This window comes from Channa argus, chromosome 1 (assembly GCF_033026475.1).
Source record: "Channa argus isolate prfri chromosome 1, Channa argus male v1.0, whole genome shotgun sequence".
Classification (NCBI taxonomy): Eukaryota; Metazoa; Chordata; class Actinopteri; order Anabantiformes; family Channidae; genus Channa; species Channa argus.
In genome coordinates, this window is record NC_090197.1 from 15,505,065 (window position 1) to 15,524,335 (window position 19,271).

Genomic DNA, 19,271 nt, shown 5'->3' on the forward strand with positions numbered 1-19,271 from the left:
GGAAACATGACGTCACTGCGATTCCTTGCTGCTGAGTGCTTTGTCAAGACGGGTTCAAGCGCTCTCGCTAACCTCAGCTGTGTGCCTTTTAACCTCTACCCACTTCTTTTCAAGGCCTCTTACCTTCATGAGCAGGCTACTCTGCTGCATGCGTTGGTGCAGACATGGCCTCTTAGTGAACTTAACCTACAAAGGCTCCTGGGAAAGACAGTTGACTGTCAGCTTGACCTCACCTGCTGCACCTGCCGCCTTTGTCTGGAGGCAATTCTGACTGGCTTAAAGGTACTTAAATGGTCTTACACAAAACACGATTATGCCAAATCACACGTTAATGATATGACTGCATTTTTCTGCCATGATTATCACTTCATATATTTGTGGCCTATTGGCTTAAACTCAACTGCTTGAATTTTATGTGGCATTCAATTGGTACAAGTTCATTAGATAAATGTGTGAAGACTTTACAATATTTTCTCTTGTTTTCAAGGATTACGTACTGTCTCCTCCAGAAACATATGCCAAGAACCTGCATATAGTGGACCTGAGGGCCCTTAAGGACATCGAGCATCAAGCCTGCCCTTGCCAGTCCACCCTGGGCCGATGGGCAAGAACCAAACTCCTGGCCCAAATGTGCTATGAGATCATGGTGGCCATGCAAGCCAGTGATGTGTCCCGGTCCGCCTTTGAAACATCTATTGATGTTCGTCTGAATGGCTTTGTCACAAACCGCAACTATGAGCTGGTTGCTCAGGCCTTTGTGCTCCTTCGCAACTGTCCACTGAAGCTTCGATTTGTTAGTTTTCGGGCTGACTCCCTAACTCTCAAGCAGCTCTTTTATGTTCTCCGACTAGCAAAGCCCGAGTCCATCACAAAGTTGGAGGTGGTCCACAATGTTCCCCTGGAGGCCACACACCTGGAGGTGCTCCTATCCAGGGTGGAATTCCCCAAATTACAATCTCTAACCCTACCAGCCGGGGCACTGGACGTTAGGAGGCTGGGCTCTGATGATGTTGACCTGCTGGCCACCATTGGCAATCTGCTAGCACAGCTGAGCAGCCTCACTGAGCTTTATGTTGGTTTCTCCACACTCACTGGACACCTGCGCAGACTACTAAAGTGAGTAAAGATGGAGAGATAAAGCAAGCAAGATGTCCTTGTTTGTAGATTTATGTTAATAAAAAAAGGACACCTTGTGAGTAATTAACACTGATGACTGATATGTGATATGTGCACTTTATAACAACACTCCAGCATCAAGAACTTTAACATAGCCCTCAGCAATCACCTTTAACCAGAATCACACCACAGTTCAGCTTTAAGGCTCTCTGAGCTTTGGTATTTTCTTAGTAAAATTGTTGACATAAAACCAGAGAACAAACTTCAAACTGTTTTAGGGTTGATGAGGAAAATATACCAGAAATTGACCAGTTCCTAAATGGTTTTCATAAATCTAAAATTTACTGTAAGTTCTGATGCAAAACCAGGCAGTTTTTTCTGGTACTGTTTACCTGTTGTCCATCACCGATGAATTTCTTTATACTTGTCTTATTTTCCCTAGTCCCCTCAACACTCCACTTCAGTGTTTGGAGTTGGCTAATTGTTCCCTGAACCGCGTAGACATGACCTACTTATCTAACAGCCTCCACAGCGAGGCCCTGATCCGCCTGGACATCAGCGGACATGACATCTTCAGCTCTTTCTCTAATGCTTTTCATAAACTGCTTAATCGTTGCTCTGCCACATTGGTCAGCTTGGCCGTTGAAGAATGCAACATAGAGGAGGGGCACATGGATGCCTTTACTAATGCTCTGGCTGGCTGTCAGAAACTGGAGGAGCTCAAGCTCCTGGGAAACCCTCTAACCTCTGCAGCCCTACGGAGGTTATTTTCTATGCTTTCTGCAGGTTTTCCTAAGTTGCGGTACATAGAGGCACCAGTCCCTCGTGAGTGTTACTCTGAGGATGTCACTTATCCTCTTCAAGATTCAGTCCTACTGCATTACAACAAGGAATTGTTTCAGGAGGTCAGGCACCAGTTAACAGGCATCCTGGAAGGAGCTGGGAGGGGTAGTGTAGATGTGTGCACCCCTCTCATGGGGGCCTATGATCCTGATATTAATGAAACCAGCAATGAGCTGGGAGTGTCAATGCTGCAATCTTTCAGAAGTGTCATTGGGAACTTTATTGGTACTGTTACTGATGTAGACAACAGGAGATCACAGGCACAGAAAGAAAATTGAGGATTAGTGGGGAATGAGTGGACTAAAAAAAGAGTCATGAACTCAGACTTTAGACATGAATCTCACGTTTGTGTAAAACAGAGCTGATTTCAAAACTTAAGAGTAAATTTCTTGCCTTTTAAAGATGTGTTTGGACAATATTAAGCTGTATTTCATTCAAATAAAGTGTAGGTATAGTCAGCTCAGTCAACTATAATAACTAGTATTTGCTTCACTGAACGCTCAGTTTGTTTGACTGTAGTTTTTATTATTTTATAAAAACACTAAACCCAGGTATGTACTATTTTAACAAGGGATCCTATTTTCTACCCATTACCCAAAAGCCAAACAGATGTGATGTACAAATAGATGCAGCTACTGAAGTTGTCATTGTAGATACCTGACATCTGCCCAATATACCGCTACCCATAATTGCAGTGCATTAAGAAAGTTTTCAGACCCCTTTTACTTAAGTTGTGTTATGTTGAAGTCTGAAACTACAACTCATTAATTGTTTTTGTTATAGATGGCAAAGTGCAAATCCAATAAATTTAATTTGCCACATGTGGACTCCAGTCAAGGTGTAGAAACATCTCAGCAACAATCAAGTGAAATGGGAGGCAGCCAAGCTTAATTTCAAGTGTTGTTGAAAAGGGTCTAAATACTTTTAAGTAAAGAAAGCCATTTTAAAATTCTGTTTTCACTTTGTCATTATATGGTACTGAGTGTAGATTTATGACAAAATAAAAATGAATTTTAATGATTGTAGTATTAGGCTGAGACATTAAAATTTGAAAAAAGGATCTGAAAACTTTCTGAATGCACTTTATTTACTGTTACATCTACTGTATATTCTTTTCTAAATATTGTATAGCAGGATTTCTAAACTGCACAAATCCGTATTTTGCAAATTCCATTGTAAGTGTACAAATGGTTGTTTTATAGTGTCATACCAATAAATAACATCTTTAAATAGCATAGTATCCAATGCATAAAAAGTGACACTGAACATGTTCCAAAATGTACATTTCTTTAATGATCACTGTCTTACATAGGTTACATTTCATGTTAAATACTACACCAGGCGACAACTATTCACCGACTACAGATGAGGATTCAAAGCTTTGATCTGGATCCATTTATTTCTTCATCCACTCCTCTCTTTCTTTCTTCTCACGGATCACTTCCTCCAGATATGGTGTCAGGTACTGATCATCCTGAAAGTAAAAGATTATCAAAAAGATATAAAGTTAGCAAGTGAAACTGTTTTTGGATAATCTGGGCAATTTGAAAATTCTATTATAAACTGTAAATAGGTTATTCTTGTGCTATTTAAAACAACATAGCATTACATGGGGTAACAATACAAAACATGTTTAAATCCCTCCTCTGACTTTAAATAGATAGATCTACCTCTTCATATTTTGTCCACTGGTCTTTAGGAAGGATTTGTTGCCTCATGGAAAGATCCAAGGCTCTTTTGATCCTGAACATCCGGTCATTGTATACTTTTTCTGGGAGCCTCCTCAGGGCCTCTTTCACTTCTGAATCCTCATAGATTGTGTCATCGCGCATTAACCCTGACACAGAAAACGCACATAAAATGCTTTAGTCATCCCACACAATGACATTTTCTCTCTACATTTATGTTTTTTTTATTTGTAGCCTTGTCAAGGTGTTGCCACAAAACTGACAGCATTGACCTACACATTCTTTGGCCTTACCAAACTTGTTGAAGCCACATAAATTGTAGTACCATTTGCTGAATCCAAGCAGAAGTCTGCCCGTCTGTGCTGTGAACACATTGAGGAGGACAAATGGACAGGGTCAGTCAAGCTGCATAGACTTGATTTTAAAAAAGGAGCCCATTTAAAAATGTATTACCAGATATGGGGAGGAACTGGAATGGTTGCCACAATTTAAAAAAAAAAAAAAGCTTTTTTGCATAGAACTTGTTTTTTCTCTCAAATTTATCTAGCGACCCTGTGGCTGGAATCAATTGGACTAATAGAATTAACAATATACAAGTTGTTTTGTAACTCGTCTGATAATGTCATGACAGAACCAAGGCCGACCTCCACCTCGTATTGTACAACAATAGCAATATATTGAGTATACATGAAATATATTATGGTACTAACGGCGCTGTGACTTTCAAATCACACCCGTTGAAGACTTGTCTTGAACACATTAAACGCTGGCTGACAAACAGCAGACAACCTGTTCACCTGACATAAAGCTAAGATATTTAGGACCACGTTACCATATGATATTTAGGTGTATATGTTATAGCCTAAGAACAATCTATCCAAGCACGATGCTTGGTAAAGCACGCAGAAACGTTAATCACCAAGAGGACAGCAGAAAGTATGTCTGGTTGTAATTTAGCTAAATATTTATTTTACTGTGATTAGCTCCACCGGCTAAGGCTAAGCTGTAGTTAGCTGTTCGGCACCCTTAGCATCTGTTAGCACGGGGACACTAGAGGACACACAAGTCAAATGCGCCAAAACTGCAAACAAAACGAACACGACACATTATTGTGGGTTACAATATAACATGTAGCACGTCGTTCTACTACAACACGATCTATAATGTGTTAATTTAATACTGAAAGCGTCAGAAAATAATTTATGTTCACTTACCTGGTGCCCTCGACGCCATGTTTCCACAGTGGTGACCGCGGTGTATTATGGGTAAGGAGCATAAAAGTCAAAGGGAAAATGTGAAAATATGCGTCATATTTACGGCTTTAAAAAAATCGTGAATGATTGAAAAAATAAAAGGAAAAAAAATTATGCTCATATTTTATTGAACAAAACATGTGGTTCACATAGAAGTGACCAGACTTTTATATAACAGGTAATTAAGTTGAATCGGTTTTTTGCCATTAAGCAAGACTTCAGTAAAACCCTTTCAGTGGAAGTAAAGGGACACAAAATAGGTAGTTTTTGTTTTATGCACAAATGGTGTCAATGTAAGAAAGCTAATATGAACCTTTAGCTGTCTGTAAAAATCTGTGAACATTAACAATTTGTACATACTCACACTTTTTTAAGCTAGTGTTTTGCAGACACTGAAGACTTTTTTTTCTTTTGCATTTATGATCTCTTTAGACTGACAGTCATGGTAGTAAGAGTAGTGATTAAAAGAAGAGCTGATATATATATATATATATATATATATATATATATATATATATATATATAATCCCCATTTTAATAAACATCACATTTACTAAGAAAGCTTTTTATTTGGGATCAGTTGATGCTGTGTTTAAATACATCCCTGTCTGTATACCTGAAATTATAAAAATTTCTTTTGTTTGAATGACTGCATGTTTCCCTTCTAATGTCTGCTCATGAAGAATCAAAGTGTCTTTTGGAACAAATAAAAATCTTCTAATGTGGCCGAGGCCAAGTTTGTGCAAAATGTTTCATCTGGCAAGGTCACCAGGCTGTCCAAGGAGATGTAGTTGGGCAGTGCTGGATCATACTGAGCTTTTCCAAGGTACTTAAGAAACAGGTGGCGCTCTCTGATACGCAAGTACTTGGTATTCAGCACCTATAGGAGGAAATACACTTATGTTATCATACTAAATACGGATATTTATCTTCAATTGGTAAACAGCAAACAACCAGCACTTAAACGCACCTGTGGGAACTTGGCAATCAGTTGGTGGGGAACCTTCATGGTGTTGTGGAGGAAGTCAAATATCTGGGTTAGCTTCCTTTTGTTAGCAATCAGCACTTTAGGGACAGCCATAACTATGTGCTGGATCTCATTTTCCTTAAAGCCGAGTTCTATTTCACATACCTAAGTGGATCACAATTGGCCCAAAGTCATAAACACAAAAAAGAAAACTCATCATGGCATTTCAATGGGTCAAAAAACAACTTATTGTTTTTTGTGGCATTTGTCATGCAGTACCTTTAGATTTTCTTTAACAGGCTCCAAACTGCCACACAGTAACTTGGGAAGACGAGCTACAATGTTACGAGTCTGGAAAGAAAAAGTAATAATTTGCATTTCTTCTTTTTATCAGCACAATTGCTTTTTCTTTTTTCTGTTGAAATTATAACAGACATTACATTGGAAGCACTGATGTTAAGCTGCTGCTGATAGAAGCCCAGTCTATTGTCCAGTCTTTTCACACTGAAGTTAAGCAGATACGGAGCTCTGGACACCATAGATGCAATAGTCTCAGGACTGAACTTCTTTGACTTGAGATAGTTTACCCTTTGCAAACAAAAAAAAAAGGGAATGTTTCATTACATTAAAATTTCATAGCAGAAGCAACCACAAAGATGTAAAATGAGCAGACCTGTCATTACGGCCGTATGCCGTTTCATACTTATGTTTGACTTGTCTCATTACACTGATTCATTTAGAGTGTAAAATTACTGGGGTCTCTGTGTTACCTTATCTGCAGGTTTTCAGTATTCTCAGTAAAAACATAGGGATTGTGTGTGACGATATAGCCAAGGCGAGAGTCCTCGACCCCAATTTCTTTGAGAAACAGCAGCCTTGGAGCCACGTCTCTGTTAAAGTCAAGCCTTAATAACATGGAGCCCACATTGGGCTTTTGTTCCAGCTTCCACAGGTTTACACCTGCATTCAGAGGAAGAGACTGAATGAAAAGAAGGTCACAATTAAAAAAAATATTGCTTTTGTTATTAAATTAAATGTGATTACCTAGTTGTACCAGCTTGCTGAGTGTCTCAGACTTGTCAACGTAGTCTCCAAGAGATATAGAGGCTGGAGGCAGGGCAGAAGGAAAACATATACTGACAGCCTCTTCATCGCTAATCTTCTCTAATGCTGAAAATTCAACAGCAGCTTCTAGACCTGGAAAATTAAGGAAATATATATAAAACTTAGCAAAAAACAAATAAATAATAAAATAAAATGTATATCAAATTATAAATGGTAAGGCTGAATGATTTTATCTGTGGTCAGCAACAGGAAACCAGAAAATCAATACATACCTACTGATGCCTGACTTTCAGTTGCAGGGAGTGTATCTTTTATTGGCAACAGGGGGCTCTTGTATGCCACAACATCAGTTTTTGGACCCTTCTCTTCTGTAGCCTCAGTTGCCAGATGTTTTACAGTTAGGTCACTTTGAAAGAAAATCTTATGTTGCCACCTCTGTCTTGACTGACTTGTGTGATTCTTACTGATGAAAGAAGACCCATTAAGGGTTTTTGCAGGTTCCCCAATAACCGTACTGCAATACTGAACTTGGTTGGAATGCTGCCAGGTAACAGCCAGGGTCTTAGTACAGAAAAGACTTCTGCATCTCATACACAGCTGTCCGAAAGATAAAGCCATGGGAACCTTGCAAAAAAACAAAAAAAACAAAGAGAAAACATGGCATGTTTAAATGGCATTATTCATATTATTATCGGTAGGTAAGGACTAGCTCTCTACATTGTCTCAAAGCATTTATATTTCCATCATATACAATATCATCGAAATGTATACAATAAAAACAACTAATAAAATCTCAAGCAAAACTATATGGAAGAAACTAACAATCTAATTTAAACTTTATAGAAAAGTTAGGGTTTTTAAAAAACAATTTTAACAGGTGGTGCAACAATGAAATGAAAAACAAAATAAATAACGGGGACAATTTTAGTATGTGCTCGTGCACTTTACGATGGGCTTAGAATTACTCCAGCGAAAATAATCATCATTAATCAGATCACAATTGAAGCAGTGTTGCAATCATACCATTAAGGAAACATATTTTAGACAGAACGTCGAAGGAGATTTGTGGGATTATACAGGTGCTCGTCACAGAGAAATCTAAATATTTTACGATATTGTTTCCCAGTATTATTTAGACCTCTGATGCAGCTAGTGTAGCTGTTCCTGATGCGATGATGTAAAGGAAACAAAAATCTTAAGTTGTTTCATATGCAAAATAACAAACATTTTGAAATGGTTAGACTAGTAGCTCATTTGTTGTGGATTAATGCAGGAGAGATATTAAACAGACTGAACTGTTACGGTACGAGCTAGCAATAGCAATCGTAACATCCTAACAGCAGCTAACAGGATAAGAAGCATCTGTACATATTAAAATAACACAAACGAGACAAAACCAATGGGTTGTTTTAAATTGCTAACTATCGTTTCGCTTACAATCTGTGCATTAAAGCATTTATCCCTAGATTAGATTCATAACTCAGCAGTATCTCCAATGTCAATCGTTTTCACGTGTACAACACACTTACGTATGGACTGTACAAACCGGAAGTGTCACATTGTGGAATGTGCTATAGCCTCACATTGCGGGTAGTGCTAAATGTATTTAATTCACTTATTGAGTATAAAACCAGAATAAACCAAATACAGAGAATAAGAGGAATACACCTACACATTTCAATACTATATTGCATTGAGGGTTTATACTGGTCTTTTTTGACTGCTACACAACACATGTTTCCAACTACAAACGCCCCTATAATTATTTCGTGGCTCAGTCCGTCTTTAGGGCTCTAGTTTGTGACGCTGTCTTCGTCCCTCGGTTTTTACAAGTTTGAATTTTAACTGTTTAAAGTCACAGTGGGTACATTTGGAAAGTAGCCCACAACAGCGACATGGCATCTTCTAGTCGATCACCGCCGAAGGATGATACCAATTATAAGTTACATTTCCGAATGATAAACGAACAACAAGTGGAAGACATCTGTATCGACTTCTTCTACAAGCCACACACTATCACACTCCTGACAGCCACTGTGCTCAGTCTCATGTACTTTGTGTTTACAAGGTAAGTATCAGCGTGAAACTGGGCTCCTCTGCTATGTACTATTGAATATGTGGTTTTTCAACTTTTGTGTACAAAACATTTCTATTCACTTGCCTGAAACTCAATATGTGAATGCTTCTTATTTGATTGTTTATTGTTGTTTATTTTATTTTGTCTTTGTGTACATACTTTAGATTTGTTGTTTGTCACATCTTTGCATTCTAACTTTATATTCTAGATTATGTGTATGCACCTGACACTAAGACAAATTCCTAGTTCTGTTAAGTGTTTTTAACTGTGCCTGGCAATAAACAGTTTTAGGATTCTGATTCGGATTTTGATGTCAAGTATCAAACAGACTTTTCTGATATTGCATTGTTTCAGGAATGATGAGCACATAGACAACAACCTCCGAGTAGGTCTTGTGGTTGTTGTATCCTTCTTTTTGGTCATCAGTGTCTTGGCCTTTCCAAATGGTAAGCTCTGCAACTAAACCTGCATTGGTTCCATCAATAAATAGTAACGATACATACGATTAAGCAGGGCTGTGTTTTTGCATTGTCTTGTTTAGTTCGTACACAATTAATCAGGTAACAACACGTGAACTTTAAACTATCTTCATAATTTAGTTAGTTAGTTTAAATTATATTTTTTCCCTGCACAAACGGCAAATATTTTCAAATAGATTCACAATGTTAGGATTTGCAGGTTTTCCTTTTGTAGTAGTCAAATGAATAGTCTGGGGTAATGGCAGAAGGAATTAGGCAATTTAAAGAAGTCACAATTTTGAGAGGCATTTCATCACCTGAATGTTCAACCACATTCCACAATCTCATTCTGTGAACAGAGGGCTTGCTGAGTGTCACAACAGAGATAGCTTGAAATAGAAAGATTAGACAAATGTATAACTTCGGTGATGTCATTAGAGATGGGCAAGGGACCTCTAGATGGGTACTCTGGTTGGTATTTCTGGATAAAACCTACAAAGTGGGTCATTTGATAGGACTAGCTTTCTCAAACTTGTCTTGATGTCTCTACTGCGAACAGTCAGAAATCATAAAATTCACCTATGATGCTTTCTTCATCAGGACCTTTCACCAGGCCACACCCTGCAATATGGCGAATTGTGTTTGGTGAGTGTTGAGAGTAAACAAACCTTTCTGCATGGATTCAGTTTTAATTTGTCTTATCCTCACTCCTCCCTCCTGTTTTAAATAGGTCTCAGTGTCCTTTACTTCCTCTTCCTTGTCTTCCTCATCTTCCTCAATTGGGACCAAGTGAAGACTCTGATGTACTGGCTGGACCCAAATCTGCGCTATGCCACACGGGAAGCCGACGTCATGGTAAGGATGGTTTTTAGACTATATAACCTGAGGCATCAGTGAAAGTTAACAGTAATATTTTGGAAGTTTTACAATAAATATAGACTCAGAAAACTCAGAATATAGTCAGAAGTGCTGTCTCTGTCAGGCCTATGTTAATCCAAGGCATGTTCGCTTTCTTTATCAAAATGTCTTCTTATGGAATGCATGTGATTAAAGATGTGAATAGTAAGACAAATGAAAAAATCCTCAGTAGAAGAGTAATTTTAAAGTAGTTTATGATAAAAGTCTTTCCTTCAAGTACTTGTGCTTTGGTTGCCTTTTTTTTTCTAATTTTGTCACATTTATCTATACAGGAATATGCTGTAAACTGCACGGTCATAACATGGGAGCGTATCCTGAGCCATTTCGACATCTTTGCATTTGGCCACTTTGCAGGCTGGGCTATGAAGGCTCTGCTAATCCGCAGTTACGGGCTCTGTTGGACCATCAGCATAACCTGGGAATTCACTGAGGTAGTGTGTGCCCATTTTATGTTTTATTTTTTGTCCTTTTGTTTATCCTATGAGGTCAGCGTCGCCATGTTGATTTGGCACAGTTATTTATTTACACCGGATTCCCTTCCTGACGCAACCCTCCCCGTTTTCTACCGGCACTCCGTGGCTGGGTATGGGCTTTTGGGGATTTAGTGTCTTGCCAAGAGACAGTTCGACATGTGGTCAAGAAACCTCCAACCCTGTGGTCGATAGGCGGCCACTCTACTAACTCTACCACTGTCGCCCCTGTGTCTGCCCGTATACATGTGGCCAGACTGGATCAGCTGGATCAGCCCATGTTAAGATAACCTATATGCATTGTAGCTGTCACAGGACCCAAACAGAAGTCTAAAGGACGCCTTCACCGATTTGGAACTTTTGGTTCTAGTTTGGGTAGTACATATAACTGAGTGACTCTGATTTGCCTACATTAAAATATCTCTCTACTTCTAGCTTTCATCCAGATGACATCACATGGAGAATCATTCAGTTCAGATTATGTTATCTTATTGTACATAGTATGGGGTTTGTAATCATGGTCAACCTGCTTTACTAGAGTTCCCCAAGAGGACATCATCTGATGAAAATGATTAAAGAGCTAGAACCAGCAAAATATTTTTTTTAAGTCAGAGGGAAGCTTAAAAGCATCAATGTACATTTACATCTTCTTCTTCTTTTCTTTTCGTCTGTTCCCTTTCAGGGGTCGCCGCAGCAAATCATGTGCCTCCATCCTCTGCATCCTCCTCTCTTCACCAATTAACTTCACATCCTCTCTCACTACATCCATAAATCTCCTCAACATCTTAAGCTCTGCTACCTCCAGCTCTGCCTCCTGTCTTTTCTTCAGTGCCACTGTCTCTAAGCCGAAGAACATCGCTAGTCTCACCACCTTCTTAAACACATTTTCTTTCATTTGCTGATACTCTTTGAAACACAACACACTTGACACTTTTCTCCACCCGTTCCAATCTGCTTGCACACGCCCCTTCACCTCTTTTCCACACTCTCTGTTGTAATATGGAGTTATTGATAACAGGAGCATAACCCTTTAAACCTACACATTATCAATAATTTATTCTCGTTTTAGGGCACCAGATCAGTTATAAGAGATTATCACTCTATTAAAACCACATAATCATTGATTATCCAGAATAAATTAATGAATCAGTAACATATTAGAGGCGGCCTCTTTACACATAAGTGATCCCTGACTTCTGTCATCCAGGGAATAAACAACACATCACCTGATATTGGTAAATTAATATTTATTGATCTAATAATTACTAAGATAAATTCAGGTGATAAATAGTTGTTATAATATACAGATCAAGGAATGAACAATTGGGAAAGTAATAATGATGCTCAAGACAAAATATAATGGGAAATTGAGTGGCCTGTGAATGAAAAACGGGTGTATCCTAACACTAAAAATATCACTGACAGGTTAAAATGAAATTATTTTCATAAGAATTTGAGGTGAAATTTATATTTAAATTGAGGAAATAAACCTGCGGCTTATCTACTACTATCTATTACTTGAGCAAAAGTTGAACTTGGCTTCAATAAAACTGACAAAAATGAGCATAGAATAATCATGAGTTAACACACTGTAATTCAAGGTTACAAAGTTACAAAAGAGCAAAATAATTAGACGGTGATGAGTTCAGGTCCAGCTGGTACTCACAGTTTGAGCTTAACTTAGCTGATAACAACTGCACTTCACTGAAGAAGTAAAATAAGTAATCATCCAAATATAACAGAACGTGAAATTGTCTAATGACATCAAAGCAGCACATCAATATTTATAGACATATGTATTAAGACATCATGCATGTGATTATTCTGCAGAGTAAGTCATAGGGATAATATAGTTATCCTTAATAATTTCTAAAGTCATAGTAGTCAAAGTCATATATGATCAAGAACTTCCAAAATATTAAAAAAAGCATGCATGTGGCTCCATTATATCTTTACCAATTTTTATCGTTGCAAATTTCCATATCTTAACCAGACTTGGATCAAATATCATAAAATCACTTACAGAAACATATGATTAAAGTTTTATGAATGCTTATGAAATTAGTTCATACAGATATTGAACAAATTAAAGTCAGTCTCTTTCCGTGGTTAAAGTTTATGGTTTTATGACAGTGTCTGCTTCACATTAAGGTAGGGGTGTATAAGGGAGAGTCATCCATGTCAGGATCTCCTGGGTTCAACCTGATGGTATCCTGATAGGGGATCATAGTGTGGTCCTCCTGTAGGGGGGTATTGATATTTTACACTTAGTCAAGGATTCAGTGTCCATGTGCATTTACATGTGACAGGAGAATAGAGTCTTAGTTCGTCTAGAGGAAGTTAATTTAAGTAAGGAGGGGGTCGACTCTACTTCTTCTGTTGGAAAGGTTAAAGGTCAGTTGGTTGCAGGAGTGTGTCTCTGCAGCCTTGTGTGTAAGCTACATGTAACAGCTCATTCAGCTCAACCAGTGCAGGCAACAAGGGTTGATTGTTCAGGGGAAACCCATCATAACAATGAGTAATGTTAGCAGGAGTTCCTCCACATACCAAGAGCCTTGAGTCTAGTTGTCTTTCTCCTTCTCTCTCTGTCCCTTTCTGCAGTCGTCCTCAGCTTTGGAGCTGTGCCTTCTCCAGTGCACAGCTACTTATCCCACCAACCTGTCCAATGTCTTGTTGCATTTCTCTCTCCACTATCCATTTACCCCAACCGTTCAAGGCCGATGCCCGCCCACCCTGAGCCTGGTTCTGCTGGAGGTTTCTTTCGTTAAATTTAGTTTTTCCTCTGCACTTTTGCCCAGGGCTTTCACAACGGGGATTTGTTGGGTTTTCTCTATATATCTTTATAGACTTTATTGTGTAAAGTACCTTGAGATGACTTATGAATTGGAGCTATATAAATAAAGTTGAATTGAATAGAACTGACTGCATCATAAAGCTTATGATCAATTAAGATGCCACAACCATTCATAAAACACCCCTAATTTACGACTTCTGTATTTCTTATTATCTATCTGTTTTTATTTTCTTACACCACAAATAAATATTATTTTAACTGTCAACCCTTTTTGGACAGCTCTTCTTCATGCATCTTCTGCCAAACTTTGCTGAGTGCTGGTGGGATCAAGTTATACTGGACATTTTGTTATGTAATGGAGGAGGCATCTGGCTAGGTATGACCGTCTGCCAGTTTTTGGAGATGAGGACCTACCGCTGGGCCAGTATTAAGTCAGTGAAGCTCTTTTTCCTTTGTGTTTTTCTAATATACAGTAAATATTACCTACTGAGGGGGGATGTATATATTTCACTAACCTGAATCTTTTTGATAATGCTGTAATGCAGAATACTGTACAGCGCTTTAAATTAGATGTTAGATGTGTTTGACAAGTCAATATGTCTTCTGTAAAAATAAATATCCATTTAATTTTAACGGTACAGGTCAGCTCTCACTGGTTTAATCTGTTTTTACTGTATGACAAAAAGTGTTCAGGGAGTAGCAGATAGTTTGTAAAACTAGAATTGTGGGTAATCTTGTGCTTGCCTGTTTGAAGTGCTTTTCTGTGTTAATTTTAGTTTCCTTACAAGCACAAATACATTTGTTTTTGTTTGGTTTTTTTTTAAGGGAAATCCAAACCACCACAGGGAAAATAAAACGAGCTGTGCTCCAGTTCACACCCGCCAGCTGGACTTATGTGCGCTGGTTCGATCCAAAGTCCTCCTTCCAGAGGTTGGCAGGCATTTACCTCTTCATGATCCTGTGGCAGGTATGCTTCCTACTTGTCTAAGGTGTATCATGCCTCTAGACAAATGACAGCTGGGTTAAGCTACAGCATCACTAAGACTCTTAACAGGATAGGTTGTTAAAGATAATGGATGACAGGATGAATGGATCCTCCTTTCAATGTACATTTGTCAGCAAGTGCACAAATCATCAGTGCAAATTAAGTCTTTTCTGTCCTAAATCTTTTTATCTTTACAGCTGACGGAGTTAAACACGTTCTTCCTCAAGCACATCTTCATTTTCCAGGCATCTCACCCACTCAGCTGGTGTCGTATCCTCCTCATTGGAGTCATCACTGCACCCACTGTACGGTAAGTTCTGTGACTGTCTCATTTTTTTTTTCTCCTGACATTTAAGTTTGTGTGGAAACTTTAAATGTTTGGTTTGTTCTTGTTGGAAAATTAATCTTAAACAACCTATTTTCTTCCAAATTTCTCAGGCAATATTATGCTTACCTGACAGACACACAATGTAAACGAGTTGGCACACAGTGTTGGGTGTTTGGGTAAGTGTCTTTTGTTCTGTTACTCCGTGTTTTTAGGGCTGTGGATGCTGAACCATTAGCCATTTTTGAAATCTAACTGTGTCACCAGTTCATTCTTTCGGGATAATTACAATTCTATTTTTTTCTTCTTTTCTTGATCTTGTTTCCATGTATTAATAAGTGTGTTTGATATCACTGGTTGGATATCCCTGTTTTCAATTAAACAAATCATGAATCAGCAATGTCACACTCTACCTATGTATTCTTTTCGAAATGTTAAAATGTGTTGATGGGTAAGGTAATCAAAGATATTGATTAAAATATGAAAAGGTTATGGTTCAGTTGCAACTGAAGAGTCAAACCAAACATTGTTTTTTTTTTAAGCTTTCATCTTCTTTTAAATTTATCCTACAAGTTATTTTAGTGTAGTTGACAGATGAACAATCTAGGTTTTAAGTCAGACTGTTTTTAAAATTTTAAAACACACACAAAACTGATAATTGTTTTAACCTTTCTTTAGACTTGCAGGTTAGACACAAATTTTTTCTAGCCATCCAATATCCATATCACCTAGTTATTGACCTCATTTCACACAGCTGCTCAAGTCTGCTCCAGTTTCTATGGCAACGAGACAGGCTCTCTTTGTCTGCATGCAATTCTTAACAGCACTCTTGCCAGAGGTTTTCCTGTGCAGTGTAACCTTTAAAACATTTCCCACTGCAGATTGAGTTATCTAGTTGGGAAACAATATAATAACACAGACGCATAATAATGCAGTTAGTAATATAAATTTACAGAAGCGCTACTGCAATAAAATTGCATTGCCAACAGAGGGAGCCACTGTTAAATACAACCGTCTGTTTAAAATCTCCAGAGCAACAAAACTATTAACACTAATGCTCTCTTATATTTTTCCACAGAGCTATTGCTTTCCTGGAGGCTCTTGCATGTGTTAAATTTGGTCATGATTTGTTTTCCAAGACACAAATTTGTTATGTACTCCTGTGGCTGCTCTGTTTGGTAAGAAAATACAAAATTGTGTGTGTGTCTGTGTGTGTGTGCGCAAAGGACATGCTTCACTTCACTACTTAAGTTCTGAGTCCAGAACTGATGTGTAGGATTATGCAATTTAACTATTGTTCTGTGTAAATGTAATGATGCTAAATCCACATTTATAGCCTTTGAAGAGGGGCATCAATCAAAGTCAAAACAATGACTTAATGGACAACTATGGGAAATAACACAATAACATTCAAATATTAATGTATATTGCTAAAACTTAGCAGTTACGGACATGTTCATTACCTTATTGGCACATTTTTTAGTCCCTCCAGGATTTTGCAGATAATTTTAAGATTTTCAAAGTTCCTCAGAATTCACAGTTGATTGGCTGAATTGTTGCAGTGGCATCATTGGGAATTCCTTGAGTGACTTTAATAACAATGGCCTTGAAAGACTTGCAGAGACTTGCTGTGTGTTTGTATTAGCAGACCATGCATGTTTGACATATTGTACTCCCTACAAAACTGCTCAAGGTTAACAAGTACATGTTTCTTCTCTAAGAATGCTGATTTTTTTTTTTTTTTTTCTTAAATTATGTTTTCGGTTTCACCCATCTAATCCACAATCTATGTGTTTACACTTGTCATCGAGAAACCTTATGCTTCATGTCTTTTCTTGCTAAGCTGTTCAAATAGTTTCCAGATGTTGCTATATATATATATATATTGCCCTATTTTTTTAATATACATACATACAGTGTTTATATATGTACTGTGCATGCATACATATACACACACACACACGTGGTGTTACAGTTTAATGCTTTTATTTTTGTGCTCCATTGGTGTTTTTCTTTCGTGCTTGAAAAAACACAAAAGTAGTGTTTAATTATATTTCTTTTAATATGCTTTTACTTTTTAGGCTATCATCACACTTCTCTGTTTATATGGAATGGTGTGGTATGAGCAAAGTAAAATAAAGGTGAGATGTTCCATTGATTTCTGATTCAAATTACATTCAAGTATTTTGAATAGCTCAAAACTTGCTAAAATCTTATTGCTACAAATAATTTTTTTGTTACAGTCAAAGTCAAAGCACAATTAATAACACAGACTTTACCCTTTGAACCAGAAGAGGTCAGAGAAAGTGTGCTTGCAAGTTCAATGTCATGTTTTGTCAAGAGTTGGCATATAATTAGTATTTATCAGACACGCCACTGATTCTGAGCTTCTTTCTGTTTACAGAACATGTCTGCACAAAGTGAGGACTGTGATGACAGCAGTGTTGTCGACTCAAATGGTTTCATCCCAGATGGTGTTGCAGGTCAGTCTCATAACAGGCAGACTGGTGACAAGTCTTCACTAAACTCCAGGCTAAATGTTTAACAAAATTAGTTTTTTTTTCTTTCTTCCACAGAGAAGAGTGAGTCCTTGAGAAGTGTACAACTTAAAAAACGAAGAAAAGCCCCGGGGAGGAACAAATTTCTGAACAGCCATGGAGAAAAGAGACAATAAACAACATTAACGCTAAAGCACCCAACAAAAGAAAACCAACATGCACTTAAATGTACTCAATAATTTTGGTTAAAGTTACACTGAGGAATTAATTGCTAGTGGCCAAAAAGCAGCAAAAATGGGTGTTAATTCTTTGCAGAATCAGCAGTACTAGCAGACCAAATTTAGTTTTGTCATTATTGTAGGATATATTTTGGACATCTTTTAATAGCTAAGGGTTATTGCACTGGATATTAATAAAAATAAGTTTTATGTGGATTCTAAAAACTGCATGTTCAGCTTGGCAACATGCTCCTGACATTTTCTACCTTAATCCCTGAAAACTGATTAAATCCTTTGCACTGGAGGACAGGATAAATATGTCCACTCAGAGGTGTGCTGGCCTGCTTTACAAACCAGTTAACACCAACACCTTGAGTACATTAAGTATATACTACATGCACTATGATTTTCTTTAGCACATATTATCATTGATTGTTGAATACTACTGAGTTTAATAGCTTTACTAGTAAAACTAAATATCACGTTTAATGTTATGTATTTGGTTTGTGGTAATAACTTTTTTGATTTAATACCTTTGTGTGTATAGTAATAGCGAAGGGTTATCACATGTTGAACTTTTTTATAATACTACTACGTACTAGTGGTCTTTTTCTTTTTTTTTGTTGTTAAATATTTCCAGATTATATTATTTCTATTATTTTTCAAGTTCAAAAAGAACAACAATGCGTTACTGAAATGACCAATACCTTTTACATGCTTTACATTCCTACCCTTTTAAGCTTTCATGATTGTGATTATTGGAACTGTTCTCTATGTATTTGTTGTAATTTTGTGTGTTTGTAATTATAGAGAAGTAAATTGTACAATAAGTGTAAGGTGTATTGACATAGGACTGTGACTTTTAATGCATAAGCACCGTTGTGACATTCAAAACAGAAGATAATCCTTTTTGGAAGCAGGCCTTTATCATCTTCTTAGTGATCCAGATTATTAAAATGTGACTTGTGTATAAGCTATTCTTAATGTTGAAAAATGAATTTCATATTTTCTGTTAGAATATGTTTTATATTCTTTATTATATGTTTATTAGCTTGCCCAATCTTGGTAAGTTAAAGTGTTTATTAAATTGATTTTGGTCTTATTTGAATAAAACTTGATGTATAGCACTAGCCTAACCTGATTCTTTAAACTGTCTAAGCATATGTGTGGCTGCACTGCTTTTAATATATGATTTTTAACATTTGTTAAGTGTAACCAGTGCACTACGTGGATTTACTAATATTTTTTGTTTTGTGTATGTGAAAATAATATTAAATGAACAAATTTGATTGTATTGTTTTTTGCGTCTATGAAGAATCGTATCTTGTTCTTGTCTCATATGACCTCTGCAGTAACAAACTGAATTGTGTAAATTTTACTTCTTGGTTGTTGTTTCACATTCACAGTACAGAATTAGATTTCAAGCATTTTGAGAGGAGGAAACAAACCTTTCAAAGGTTAATAATTTTGATTTATCACAGTCTTGTAACTATTCTTATTCATCCTCTACACCACAGAATTCACATAAAACACAGTCTCACAGTCTCTGCGGAATTTCTCTGTTTCCTCCGTTGTGTGCTACATCAGCAGAGAACA

At 37.3% G+C, this 19,271-nt stretch overlaps 4 protein-coding genes across 8 annotated transcripts; 2 read left to right on the plus strand and 2 right to left on the minus strand.

Moving 5' to 3' along the window:
• Positions 1 to 5: 5 nt before the first annotated feature.
• On the plus strand, positions 6 to 3,616 carry lrrc14b (leucine rich repeat containing 14B). The gene is made up of 3 exons (XM_067500782.1): positions 6 to 282; positions 488 to 1,116; positions 1,559 to 3,616. Exons 1-3 carry the CDS (start codon positions 7 to 9, stop codon positions 2,235 to 2,237), a joined length of 1,584 nt encoding a protein of 527 aa, XP_067356883.1. The 5' UTR covers position 6; the 3' UTR covers positions 2,238 to 3,616.
• uqcrb (ubiquinol-cytochrome c reductase binding protein) lies at positions 3,230 to 5,001 on the minus strand. The gene is made up of 4 exons (XM_067500864.1): positions 4,862 to 5,001; positions 3,941 to 4,009; positions 3,630 to 3,796; positions 3,230 to 3,433 (listed from the first exon to the last, which is right to left on the minus strand). The coding sequence occupies exons 1-4, from the start codon at positions 4,878 to 4,880 to the stop codon at positions 3,356 to 3,358; spliced, it is 333 nt and encodes a 110-aa protein (XP_067356965.1). The 5' UTR covers positions 4,881 to 5,001; the 3' UTR covers positions 3,230 to 3,355.
• Positions 5,002 to 5,169: 168 nt separating this feature from the next.
• Positions 5,170 to 8,484, minus strand: mterf3 (mitochondrial transcription termination factor 3). 4 transcript variants are annotated; one of them, XM_067500795.1, is made up of 9 exons: positions 8,370 to 8,462; positions 7,956 to 8,096; positions 7,205 to 7,556; positions 6,912 to 7,064; positions 6,638 to 6,827; positions 6,308 to 6,455; positions 6,147 to 6,218; positions 5,871 to 6,032; positions 5,170 to 5,780 (listed from the first exon to the last, which is right to left on the minus strand). In XM_067500795.1, the coding sequence occupies exons 2-9, from the start codon at positions 7,956 to 7,958 to the stop codon at positions 5,586 to 5,588; spliced, it is 1,275 nt and encodes a 424-aa protein (XP_067356896.1). In that variant the 5' UTR covers positions 7,959 to 8,096; positions 8,370 to 8,462; the 3' UTR covers positions 5,170 to 5,585. The 4 variants fall into 4 exon arrangements, with proteins under 4 accessions (XP_067356896.1, XP_067356914.1, XP_067356905.1 ...); XM_067500813.1 differs by lacking the exon at positions 7,956 to 8,096 and having other exon boundaries at positions 8,462 to 8,484; XM_067500804.1 differs by lacking the exon at positions 7,956 to 8,096 and having other exon boundaries at positions 8,370 to 8,478.
• Positions 8,485 to 8,721: 237 nt separating this feature from the next.
• ptdss1b (phosphatidylserine synthase 1b) lies at positions 8,722 to 18,964 on the plus strand. Of its 2 annotated transcripts, XM_067500876.1 has the most exons (13): positions 8,722 to 9,000; positions 9,364 to 9,455; positions 10,068 to 10,112; positions 10,198 to 10,322; positions 10,658 to 10,816; positions 13,929 to 14,080; positions 14,475 to 14,616; positions 14,832 to 14,944; positions 15,073 to 15,138; positions 16,038 to 16,137; positions 17,041 to 17,100; positions 17,364 to 17,442; positions 17,536 to 18,964. In XM_067500876.1, the coding sequence occupies exons 1-13, from the start codon at positions 8,828 to 8,830 to the stop codon at positions 17,631 to 17,633; spliced, it is 1,404 nt and encodes a 467-aa protein (XP_067356977.1). In that variant the 5' UTR covers positions 8,722 to 8,827; the 3' UTR covers positions 17,634 to 18,964. The 2 variants fall into 2 exon arrangements, 1 of the variants encoding a protein (XP_067356977.1); XR_010914141.1 differs by lacking the exon at positions 16,038 to 16,137 and having other exon boundaries at positions 17,536 to 17,594.
• Positions 18,965 to 19,271: the final 307 nt, after the last annotated feature.